This window comes from Acipenser ruthenus, chromosome 15 (genome assembly GCF_902713425.1).
Source record: "Acipenser ruthenus chromosome 15, fAciRut3.2 maternal haplotype, whole genome shotgun sequence".
NCBI classification, from domain to species: domain Eukaryota; kingdom Metazoa; phylum Chordata; class Actinopteri; order Acipenseriformes; family Acipenseridae; genus Acipenser; species Acipenser ruthenus.
Window position 1 is genome coordinate 3,940,061 of NC_081203.1, and position 13,427 is coordinate 3,953,487.

Below are 13,427 nucleotides of genomic sequence, written 5' to 3' on the forward strand. Positions count from 1 at the left end.
AAGCATAGTGAAAGCATGCTGAAGCATAGGTAAGCATCGTAAAGAATATCAAGGTATGGCAAAGCATATTAATAAACATGGCAAACCAGGGTAAATTATGATAAATTCATAGTATAACCATGGGAAAACTGCAAAAATACAGCGGTAAACTTTTATAAAGACATTTCATCCAGAAAAGTAAGTGGGAATGATGTAAATTGGTTCACAGTTGGGAATAAACCTTTCATAGCTTATTTTACAAGAGGTCTGTTTTACTCAAGTTACTTGGCAGTTTTCATGTATATTTAGTGCTAGTGAAAAATGGGTTGTTAAGCACTTGTAAGAGGTTACCGAGAGGTTTAAAGGTGTCTAAGTGGGTAACACATGTCCCCAACATGCCCAGTACTTCTTTCACGTGGGTAGTGTATGTGTCTCCATGTGATGTGTGTCTCTATGTGATACATAGAGCAAGGTGGATGGTTCCCCAGTGGGCACTCCATGCTGAACAGAAATGCATTCCTGCCTATGGATTTCATTGGGAGCTTACTGCTTGTCCAGACTGGCTGTGTTGAGGACCCTTGTGAGCGATGGCTCACAGTGAGGCTGTTGAGCTCTCCCATGTTATTTATTTTATTTGTATTTATTTGGCAGATGCCTTTATGGCGACTTACAGGTGTTACAGGGAAGCACAGGGTTACAGTGCAAAATCAATATTTAAATACAGTGTAGTTTACAGTAAGTGCAAATACTACTAGAACAGAATATGAGATAAGAAGTAACAAGTTAGGATTAAAACTATTTGTATCTAGAATGACATAATAATAGTGCAAGGATAGTGCATCAGCTGAGGATCCAGTAACATGGTGCTGAGGTCAGGCGAGTACAGTACACAGCAGGAGTCTAAACAGGTGGGTCTTGAGGAGGCAGCGGAAGGCAGTGAGAGACCATGCAGTCCTGAAGTTCTCTGGTAGCATGTTGGGCTAAGGAGCTGGATTATATCAGAGTATTCAACAAAAGGAAACTAGCATGTGTCATTTCCTCCACATCTTGTGGAGGAATTGGATTTTGATTGCTAGTTCTCCTCTAGATTAAATATTGACTTTAGACAACATCGCTCAGACTTTGCAGTGAAATGTTCTCATTGCATTTTCAGATACTGATTTTTTTTTTTTTTTTGCAGTAGTAACTGTCCCAATTAAACAAGAGGCATTTGAGACAAACTTAAACAACATAAATAGAATTGGAAAGAACCGTCTCCTAGAGTTGTATCCCATTTAAGCAGAAATCCCGATTATCAGGATCCCGATTAGGTGGTGCCAACCTGTATATACGTTTTTGCTCAAAAGAGCCAACTTCCCCGCTTTTCATTATGTTTAACACGCCTTTATCAAGGGAAAGTGTGTTTGAAAACTAACAGCGGAGGTACTTATAGGCTTTTAATGCCATGGTAACTACACCCACTTATTTCTATTTAAATCTATTAATGCATTTGTGATGTCATTTACTATAGTTAATGATGTAATGATTTACCGTTCCTTTCTATTTAAACCTTTAGGCATCATGATATTGAGTATTTATGTATATATGTATATTGAATGACATGTACAATCCTGTATAGAAATGTTACTTTCCCCAAAACATCCCTGCTGAAACGGTGTGCGTTTTCATGTCTAACTTTATTACATGAAACATGAGTCATTAGGAGTTGATTTAATTCTGTAGCTTCTCTATGTTCACGAACCGTGTTAATAGATTTAAAAAACGAATGATTCATCTACCCAGCGCCACGCAGCTGTTTATGAAGCAAAATTAAATAGTACAACATCAGTGCGCAAGAGGGTTGGGTAAATGTTTTGTAATAATAAACGCCAGCATGCTGCTGTTAACAGGAATGTTAAACTAGCATCCTTCCGGAGTTATTCATCTTAATGGGCTGTAAAATAACTAATTGTAAACCCTGAATTAACAGTACTGTTTCTGCATGCTTAGAGTGTATGTAATGTTTAACAGCATTTAGGCTATTTAAAAAATACCTTTTAATGTATGTTTGTCTTTCCAAACCCACCTCGTACTAATAGAAAGACACTTTGGCTGATTGCACCGACATTATATACTGTATGTCTAAGACAGGCAACTAGAACTCAAGAGCATGTCCTGGGTACCTTGACACAGCAAATAAAAACATTAAAAAACTCAATATGAATTGCAATAAGACTCACTAAGCATGATTTGCAGGCTGCTTACTCTTCAGATGTTTAGACCATGTCACTGCCCATCGCTCACTGCATATGGCAGATAAAGAAAACCTGTCAGTCCCCTTGGTTTCTTTCTTAACTGAGACTCCTCTTAGAGGCACGGTTCACTAGAGTGAGATGGAAATCTTCTTACGGTTCATTAACATTTTGATTAGTTCAAGATAACAGCTGCTGCTGTTGTAGCATGTTTCAGATCTGTACTGGCAATTAGGTTTGGCATCAGAGCATGCCCTACAAACGTCCTTCATACTGTGTTAGGGGGTTCTTAAATGTGTGAAAGCTTTTAAATAAGGGTGACTTTCAGTTGGTACAAAGTATCACATTACATAATATCCCATTACAAAATATCACATTACAGATAATAGCAGTTATAAAATACAATAACATCAGTAGTAAGTAAGAGCAAATTCAAATGAAAGAAAATAAAAAATACAGTAAATAATTACATTTGAGAGCGATTATGACAAAGAGCAGTTAAACTTAAATGTTTGGTTATAAGCGTAAATTCCATTAAGAGCAAGTAGTAAGTACAATAAATGGATAAGAATGATTTCAAATAAGAGCTATTACAAGAAACGTGAATGCTGTTACCTAAAGGTTGTCAGGGACTGAGCAGTCCTAATATCCGTGGGTAGGTCATTCCACCACTGAGGGGCAAGGGTGGAGAAGGAGCGGGCTCTGGAGGTGGGGGGAGGGGGTACAGCTAATCTGCAGGTGGCAGAGAAGCGGAGGGGGCAAGAGGGAGGGTAGGGAGAAATGATAATCTGGAGGTAGGAGGGGGCAGAAAGGTCAAGACAGTGATAGGCAAGTACAAGGGTTTTGAACTGGATATGAGCGGCAATAGGGAGCTAGTGGAGGGAGCGGAGCAGCATGGGAGAAACGAGGAAGAGAAAAGACGAGGCGAGTAGCAGAGTTTTGGATGAGCTGGAGCAGACGGATAGTGGAAGCAGGGAGGCCAGCAGGGAGGGAGTTGCAGTAGTCAAGGCGGCAGAGTACCAGGGCCTGAACTAGGAGCTGCGTGGAGCAGTCGGTGAGGAAGGGGCGAATTCTGCATCTGTTGCGGAGGAAAAAGCGACAGGAGCGTGCCAGAGTAGAGATGTGCTGAGAGTGTGCTGAGACTAGGACTATATTATTGTTACAATAATATAGTCCTAGTTATTGTATATATATTTTTCATAAATAAATACAGGTGTCCTAATATCCCTATTTGAATGTATTTATTGGTAGTTGATATTAATTCCTGATCAGAGGTCGATGTTTCCATTGTAAACACGTGCTTTGCACAATCACAAGGTGAATGGGTGACTCAGACATCACCACTCAGTTTACACACAAACCTACAGTATATCGAAGCTTAAAACACTTACATTTGTTTTAATCCTGTTCCAGTTGCGACACACACCAAATTACCCGGATATCCACACGAATCATAGGCAGACTGCATGCTGTGTAAGAATGGCTGTGAATTGAGTTCAGCTGCTGCTGCTGCTAATAAATAAATGCATTTATCGACAGCAACAGAAGTGCTCAGGGCTGTGTCAAGGTGCAGTGATCTGTCCGATAGTGGAACCGAATGCCACCATCAGGATTTCATCTTTATATTCAGAGCATGTCCCAGCTTCTATATTAGGAACAGTAAATGCATTTCTGCACGAGTGGCTATGAAATCGATATAGTAAAAATAACTGAATTACTGTGCTATTCATTTGGGAAGATGTGCAGGACTGCTGTGTGTTGAGAGAACATCAATGAATACAGTCTGCAGACCTCGAAATTGAGTTTAATTCACACAAAACATAAAGGTGGGCCTGCTGAGAGGGCTGCTACCAGGACGGTCCTGAATATTAGTATACATTGTGTGCAGGCCGTCTGTCCGTACTGAATGTCACGCTTACATTTTTAAAGCTATCTTGAGAACTGCTTATCCAATTATGATGAAACTTGAAAAGAACATACTTTTTGAGGCTGTCTGTCTGTCTGTCTGTCACACGTGTTTTTACATACACTTATACAATTGTGATGAACCTTTGCTTGGACGTTCTTCAGCACAGGTTAATGAGAGTATCAGATTTTTGGTGAATATGGATCCACCTGTCTGTCTCCATGTCAAACCTTTAAATGTAGGTCAAGGTGATCTACTATGTAAGCCACTGCTAGCTCTGGTATCTCGATACTGTATTTACAGCCCTGGCAGGGATGCATGTCGCTGTCCAGGTGGAATTCAGAGTGTTCTGATGAGCTGTAGAGATCACTCTTGCTTTTTTGATGGTACTTGGTGCAGGTTTGACGACACACCTCTCCTGCTTCTGATTGTCTTAATCTAACCGCGCTTTGGAGCTCCATCCAGGTTGCAGAATTGTGTATTCATACAGCATCATTTTTTTTTCCTCTCTGTTGTTTGGCAATAGATGCAAAGTCTACCACCATTATCAAAATGATTTTCAATGGCAGTGGAACAGCTCCATACAAAGGGGCATTCGCTACCACATATTTTAACCAACTAATGGTATCAATACAAACTGGAAAGCCAGTTCCCAGTCTGTTCCATATCAGTACGAGTTTGGGTATCGTTACCGTCTTGTCTTAATGCTGTGGCCCGCTAAGGGATCTACTATAGTGATAACACACTGAGATTATAATCTAATTCCAGTAGGATCTGTATTGGTAGTTTGGGAGGGAGCTCAGTAGACTCTGACAAGCCTAAAATAAACACTCTAATGGTAACTCCACAATACCAGAAGAGATGCTGAAAAGACTCAAGTAGGTTCAGTAAATGACCCTTTTTTTGGTTTTCCCCCTGTTATATCCAGTATATGCGAGTCATGTTAGCTTCTGTTCAGGTTTCTGTACCAAGGTGGGCAGTCCCCCCCCCCCTCCTCAGTAGGGCATGCAATCTCAGTCTGGAACAGCTGAACACAAAGCCTCTCTTCTTTGTCTGGGCCACTTCCTTCCATGTGTCTGCTTGGTGAGAAACAGTAATAGGCATGCCTCTGTTCTTGCATATCAACTGCGTACAGTGTGCAATTCTGATGCTGCCCTCTTCATCAGTGCTTCATCAGAGCCTCTTCTCATAGCACCGGACAATTAGGAGCTGATTTATTAACTCCTGGCGCTCTCTTACTGCCTATTGCAAAGAGGGGGAATCACACTGCACTGCCTTGACTTCGAGAAAATCGTCACTTAGACTTGGATTTCATACGGGCAGGCACAGGCTGGATTGCATGATTGTTGTTCTTTTTTTATAAACAATTGCTCATTTGTAAGGTCTCTAAATATAAGGTAATCTTTTTTTTTTAGTGCAGCAAAAACATGAAACCATTAAAAGATATGTACAACATATCGAAACGTTGGGCAGCTGGCTCTTTGAGCTAATATATATATATATATATATATATATATATATATATATATATATATATATATATATAAAGATAAAAGATAAAGAAAATAAATATTCAGTCTTAAAAAAATCCGTCATGCAAGGATAGCAACCTTGTATATAGTATATTTTGCATAAAATTTAATAAAATAAAATATGTAGGAGAGACAGGTACATCATTATATAAAATAATACAGAACCAGCTATCAAATATAACAAAAAATGTAAATGAACCAATAGTTCAGCACTTTACAAGGAACAGACACACGAATGACCTAAAGTTTGGTTTTAGAAAAAATAAAATGAGATAATGTCCAGTATAGAAGAATAAAAGAAAATAAATGGATAAATAGACTAGATGCCACGGTGCCTGAAGGTTTAAGTAGAAAGGAACAGTAGATTGTTACATCATTAGCTATATAGTGAATGACATCACAAAGACATCAGATTTAAAGAGAAATAATTGTATGGTTACCATGGCATCAAAAGCCTATAAATACCTCCAATGTTTGTTTTCAAACACACCTTCCCTTGACAAAGACATGTTAAACATACCGAAACGTTGGGAAGTTTGCTTTTTGAGCAGAAACTTGTAGATCTATGTGTGTGTGTGTATGTATGTTTAGTTTATCAAGAAGCTAACCTAAATACTGTAGTAGCAACTATACAGACATAGCATCAGTTTTGCTGCATTTTGACTATACCTGTAGTCTTTTCAAAGCTATTTGAACCCTAATTGGGATACTTCAAAAGAACCACATGTATGATAATGCGGTGTCATTGTCATCGCTGTTACACTGACTCATTTAATAGCTAAACACTGTACCATTTATTCTATGAGCAGGCAATACAATGGTGGCACCTTGGACTAAAGACCTTTAACAAAACCCTTATGGAGGAAATAACTTGTCAGCAGCTCAAAAGAGAGGCTTAGCGATTTTGAATGTAAAAAAAAAAAAAAAAAAAAACGCCCAGAAAACAGCAAAGCTTATACTGTGCAGGGAAGCAGCGAAGGCATTTGAAACACCCTGAAAGAATGCTGCGCTGTTTTCTTTACAACGTGAAAGACGCGGAACAGTGGCGCTGGCTACAGTCTACAGAGAGCACAGCTCGAGTGAGGGCATCTCAATAATGAACCCCTGCAGATAAAAAGGACTCTTCAAGAACCACCCAGCGATCCTCTCCTGTATTTCAGTACCAAGTGGCTTTCTTAGCAGACACCCTTATACAGGGCGACTAACAAAGGTGTTACAAAATCACAGTACAAAGTATCACATTTCAGAATATCACATTACAGATAAGAGCAGTTGTAAAGTACAATAAAATCAGTAGCAAAATATCAAAATCAAATAAGAGCAAAAAATAGAGAATACAGTAAATAATTACATGTAAGAGCGGGTTCGACTAAGAGCAGTTAACTTATAATAAAACGATTTGCTTATACGAGTCCAGTATGAGCAAGTAGTAGGTAAGATGAATGGATGAGAACGATTTCAAATAAGAGCAATTACAAAAAAAAGTGAGTACGGATACCTAGAAGAGTAAAGTCAAATACAAGATACAGGAAGTAGTTATAATTAAGAGCAGTAGTAGAATATGGCAAGGTATCAATCATACTGGTACACACTGGCTGTGATCAACGATCAGATTCAATAAGGACCGATAACATAACCAGCAGTGCACTAGACGTTGGAGGGGGTGGGGTGCTTACCTTATCATGAAAGGTTAAAAAGGGAAATTCTAATTGTTAACTCCATTCCAGTCACTCGGGATCCTGATAGTCATTGAAGCGAGTTACTGCAGTGCAGCTATTTTCCCCAGCTGTATTTGTTGCTAATTATTGCATGGAATCACCTGCGGGCTACAGACTCAGTAGGGGATCCCAATTAAAGGTATTGATTTGTCTAGCTGTGAAACTGTGTGCTATGCAAAAATGCCATAAGGAAATATAAATCCAAATGTCAGCCATAACATTATATTTTCTTGATGTTTCTTTTTTCGATTTTTATTTTCCAAGGTTTCAACAAATCATCCCCAAGCTCAACCCACCACCTCCGCCCCTCAACAGGAAGCGACCAATTAGAACACTGTCTCCGGGTCAAGAGGCGGAGCCCAAAGCCACACCCATATCCATAGAGCATATGAACGGCAGGCTGGCTCCCCACCACAACACCACGAGCTTCACTGACGTCACTGCCTGCACGTTCACCACATCTGATTTCGAGTCTCTTGATGGTGAGAGTAAAGCTCAGCCCCCGAATGGAGCCCAGAAACCATCTTTAGCCTCTTTAAAAGAGGGACTGTTTAAAGAGAACGGGACTTTGCATTCTACTACTGAAAGCTACAGCAGTAAACTTGCAGATAAACCTGCTTCCCTGTCAAACGGCATCAGAACAAACCCGGTGAAGAACGTGGTAACCGTGGAAACCAACTATAACAGCACACTTCCATTTTCTTCTGCTTCCGACGAGACGTGCCTCCACATTAGCTTCTCTGAGGACGAGCTGCTTGACAATGAAGCTGATGATTCGGGATTGCCTCTGCAGAGTTAAGATGTCACCAGCGACCTTAAGAAACTCTGCCAAGACTATAGATTTTATTCCAGGTTGATTTATTGGGAGACAGCCACGGCTGTTCCAAGCATTTCTTTATATACAGCTATGGTCAAAGGTTTTGCATCGCCAAGAATTTTACTTGGATTGAGACATTAATTTAAAAACAAAAAACTATATGAAGGTTTTTTTTTTATTTAACATCAAGTAATCAAGAAACTACAAAGTGATATTGTGTTAGATTTTTGAAATGTCACATTTTTCCATTTTTTTCTTTAAACATATGGAAAAATACAAAGCGGTATGTAATTCAATATGTTAACGTAACATTATTCAGCAGGTTTCATTCGACTTTATGAAGGAAAATTAGTTAATTCTACAGGGTGATGCAAAACATTTGGCCATAGCTTTAAAAAAAGGTTTTTTTTAAAAAACATTTTATTTTTGGTCCAACATTTTAACTACTCAAAGTAATGGTTTAACTGGAGGTTTTGTAACACTGTAAACTACAGTCATGGGTTATATACATACAGCATCACATGTATCACTTTAATTGTATTACATAGGTTTTTAAGTATTCCTGAACACTAATCCTAGAAAGATACTGTATTTTAAAAAAGTTGCAAAGAAACATTGGTATCCAAAGCTGTAAATCAACCAGGATCTGAAATCAGTGTCCAGCTATCAAGAGCAACTGTAGCGACCAGAACTGACTCTTTGGAACATATGCCAAATGCTTCAAAGAAGTAGTGTTCGGTATGCATTGTTAACTTTTTGTTTTCATGTATTATTTAGCTCTGATTGATTTAGTGAGCATAAGATTGCTTGAGGATGGTATTAAATGTTAACAGTCTTGAATAATTCAAAGGAAAACTGCCTTTTTGTCTTCAGGCTACACCGCTGGCACAGAAAGATGAGGGGGTTGTTTGTTAAGCTGGTTAAGTGAAGGAACAGGGAGTCGTGTCGTGGAAGTAAGGTTGAGTTAAGATTGAAAAATGGTCTAAGGGTCTTTTAAGTAGTTACCATTCTGTGTCTATTGGCAGGGATACACTGAAACTAAAGCCAACCCAATGTGGTCCAGTAACACTAATGGAAGTGTTTCCTTAATATATTAAATATCATAGAATAGACTTCTATACTGAAATCAATTTCCAAAAATGGAATTGAACAATGCGAACAATGTATATTGAGACACTTGAATAACGCTGCATGGACTTACAGCATGAAGTTATTTCTTGAATGCCAGCCTATTTTTTTTTATAAGACAGAACTGTGAACAGCACTTTTCAGTTCTAACTTGTATACAGGAGAATTGGATATTTTGATGAATGCAAAGATCTTTTTCTGGTGTCAGCAAAAATCTTTTAACATTAGCATGCAGTGGCTGGATGAATTGTGTTAGAAGACCAACGTGACTGATAGATCAATGTCATGCATGGCAGAGTGGGAAATGTCTTCATGAATTTGCCCAAGTGGGCTAAATCTACAGAATTAAAGAATTACAAGTTCAACGCACTTTTAGAGAAAGATCATTGCTGATTTAATAACTGCTTAGATGCTGTCAGAAGATTACAAAACATCAGAGAAGAGGGAACCAATTCTAAAAGGCATTTAAGCCAGCAAGACATACTAAAAATAAAATATTCTAATCACAAAATGTCAGATTGCCCTATAAAAGTAAATCTTGATTAAAACTATTCATTGTGAATCGTATTGATCAATAGAAACATGCTTGATCAGGAAAAATCTGTAGACCAAAGTTTAACACAGATCTACATATGTATAATCATATGACTTATTTATTAAAACTCGCAGATGTTAGCTAGCTTACCATATGATTAGTGAAATTATTGCATTGCTTGCACTTAAATCCGTCACAAATGTACATGCCTTCCAATGAAACAGAATGGTGACAGTGTTTTGAGTTCTGTCTGTAACCTGAATACCAAATCTTTTAAGACCCTAGGTAAGTGTGTCATTAACTGCAACTTGTGTGTCATTGTGTTTGTATTTATGGTGAATTTATTATTCTACTTCAGCAATAGAAAAAAAAAATACTTTATGAAACTGAGCCAACAGTGATAATAATTTCCCCAAAAGTCTAAGGGGAAAATTGTGATATTTAGAATTTCTGTTTATGAATTAGCAATTTGCAATCTTCCATATTCCAAAATTGTATGCAATTTCTGCATTTTTGTTTTCTAATGCTCAATATATTACACAGGGTGTAAACTGTGCCTTACAGATCATTTTAGAGGGTGGCACTGTGATCATTTCATAAGCTCCCAAGCCAAGATTACGTTATTTTTAAGTCTAGATTTATTCAAATGTCTTACGCATGATGCAATACTGCAATACAACTGGCAGCTGGACGTGTTGAGTAATTACTCAACGCTTAGGTTAATTAACGAGAACAAAATGTGCAGATTGGAAGAGAATCCGCCAGGATGGAAAACACAAAATGATCTGATAGCTGGTTTGAGGATGTGTGTAATTGGACTGTGAGTGGGTGGTTTCATAATGAAAGGAGGAAGCTGAGGTTTAGAAAGATTGCGGTTTGTAATTATTATTGGATAGGTTAAATAAAGTTACTTACAAAAGAGGAAGAGCAAGTACTATCATACTGTGCTGTTTTGTTTTCTATGGTTGGTGGTACTAGAAATGCTGCTACAAATACCATTTGTAATTTCATGTTGTCAATAATAGGTTTATTTCCTGCCAAGTCAAGCTCATAATTAATCATCCTATTTGAGTAACCAAACACTGTTGATCCTTAAAACACTCAATTCGACTGCTCTTTTTTTTTTGTCTAAGTGCCGGTCTGTAGCCATTAGAATTCCCATTTGTATTTATTTGTGGAGCCTAAACAATAGCAGGTTTTTATTGAATGTGCTTTTACTGCTCCTTGCTTTAATCGGTAAATGAATAGTGCTAAATTAGCTTAGGGGTCACTTTGATCAAGCTTTCTTCAGCTAGGATAAGTCACAGCTGGAGTAGAGCATTTTCTAGTCTAAATGTTGTAATTGAACCAATTCAACCCTCAGTCCAGACCCTGAAGTAGTTACTGTGATTCTGTCCTTGTATCTGTTAAACCTGGAGTGGAATGGCACTGATTGGATACCCCTGCATAAACCTCTTATTTTTCAGGGTAATTCTGTAAAGCCATTGATAATGCAATCCAGAATGATTCCCCAGTGGTGTAAAATGCTCCAATAGAACCCAGCTGTGGCTTTTCCTGATCAGATTGACCCTTTAGAGTGGTATGAGGGTCCTTGCAATTACCTTTTTAGTGGCATAGAGAAAGTTTCAGAAAAAAAGTTCCCAACGAATGTGGGGCAATGTGTACATTTTAATTTGATTTGAACACGGTATCGATCCCAGTTAATTACATTCAGATTTGTCAAAACTTTAGTTTCCCACTAAAAAGTTGAATTGCAGTGACCTGTGTTTTTTATGGTGGGTACACACACACAAGTAGCGTCGCTATGACTGGATAATATCCAGTAGTGCAATAGTGAGAAATGTAGAAACACTGTATAAACAATGCATGTCTCTTGGTTTTATAAATTCAAGTGTAGCAATGCATAGAAATCATCAAATATTTTCAATCGTTTTTTCGTTTTTTTTATATTTTGTAAAATACAAGCAGTGCAGTTATTGAACTGTGTAAATCTGATACAGATATGTGTGTTTATATATATATATATATATATATATATATATATATATATATATATATATATATATATATACACACACACAAACAATACTTTGGTCACACTGTTGGAAGATTTATCGTTTCTGTTTGAAACCACTTTGTGTGACCTTTGTACTACCTGGATTGCTTCAAATACAGTTTGATAAGGTTTCCATTTGTGTCTTTCTGTTTTTTGGTTTAAAGAGCAACATTCATTAACTACACTTAACACATACAGTATGCAGCAGTAATTGCTTTTACACTAATCAATAAGGGTATTAAAGTTTTATTTTATTAAGTGCAGATGCCCTTGAGATCGCTCTTCACTAACTATGCTGAAAAGCCCTTTAAATACAATATCCTGTACTAGCTGCAGAGTCCCACAAGTCTGTTCAGGTCAACACTAGAATGTATTGTTCATTGGTGTCCGTTTACTGAAGTTATAAGGTTAAAAACCTTGTTAAATGCATACAAAATATTTAATATATATTTAAAACCTTAACAATTCAAAGCACCCTAGCACAGACTAAAGTGTAGCTGTAGTTAGGTAAGAAAAAAAAAAATTTTATTTAATTAACTACAAAACTAAAGTACTGTTTGTTTTCCTTGTCCTTGATGTACCGAGGAGTATTTTGTAACACCCAGACCAAAATGGGTATTTGAAAATGATACATCAATATCTATAGCATTTCCCGAATACTGTATGCCTTTATTTATTTCCCAATCCCAAGATCCAGGTTAAATCTTTCTCACAGTCAGCTCTCCGAACATCTGTTGTGTTTAAAATCAGAAAGCCCCCTCCAATTTAAGTTTGTACTCCGAGGTTCATTCAGAGTTCTTCACAAACATTAAGACTCCAGTCACAGAAATGTAGCCTGTGGCACACTGCCACTGTGCTGTCAGAACGGCGATGGCACAGCTCTGAAGGAGCTTCTTCCTACTGAATTAACAATGTATAAATGTTCAAAAACATGCACAGGCAGGCACAGCATTGATCAACCCAGCATGCATCACCTTTGGTGTCCCCAGTAACTCCAAGCAACAAGCTAAAAATACAACAAGGATGCTACAAAACAAATTCTCTACAGTATGCATTTTTCTAGTGGCCCCGATAGAGTTTTCCAATAGCCCCAGAAGTCTTGATAGCTAAAAAAAAGCTACATAACTAGAGACAAGTGTTTCAAATGCTATATATATATATATATATGTTACTGCACCAAGAGTAGAATGATAACCGTTTTCTAAGTGTATATAATCTTAGACAGAGTTGTTTTTTGTACTAACAAGGTCCTGAATTTTAAAGTAAGCTTCTGATGTGAATCTGACTTTAAAGGAATCATGGCTTCAGTGCTGTGCTGGGAATGGGAGCCTTTGTGATGCCTGTTTTTTGGAATGGTATGGTGCAGAATAAGAGGAATCCCAAGGAAGGTTCATGGCGGATTCCACTTGTCAAACAAAAATTATACTGTATTTTTACCCTTAAAATAATTTTATTTTGCCACCCGCCAAAAACTGCACCTTCTCGGATCTGGCATGTTATTTACTTTTTTCAAAGCTGCTGTTTT

General features: G+C 37.8%; 1 protein-coding gene across 1 annotated transcript in view; it reads left to right on the forward strand.

The window, feature by feature from the left end:
• The window catches only part of LOC117422716 (carboxyl-terminal PDZ ligand of neuronal nitric oxide synthase protein-like), a 49,072-nt gene extending 37,011 nt beyond the window's left edge, over positions 1 to 12,061 (forward strand). The window contains exon 11 of the mRNA XM_034037989.3: positions 7,631 to 12,061. Within this exon, the coding sequence (XP_033893880.3) occupies positions 7,631 to 8,165 (535 nt within the window). The 3' untranslated portion in view covers positions 8,166 to 12,061. The remainder of the gene's footprint in view (positions 1 to 7,630) is intronic.
• Positions 12,062 to 13,427: the final 1,366 nt, after the last annotated feature.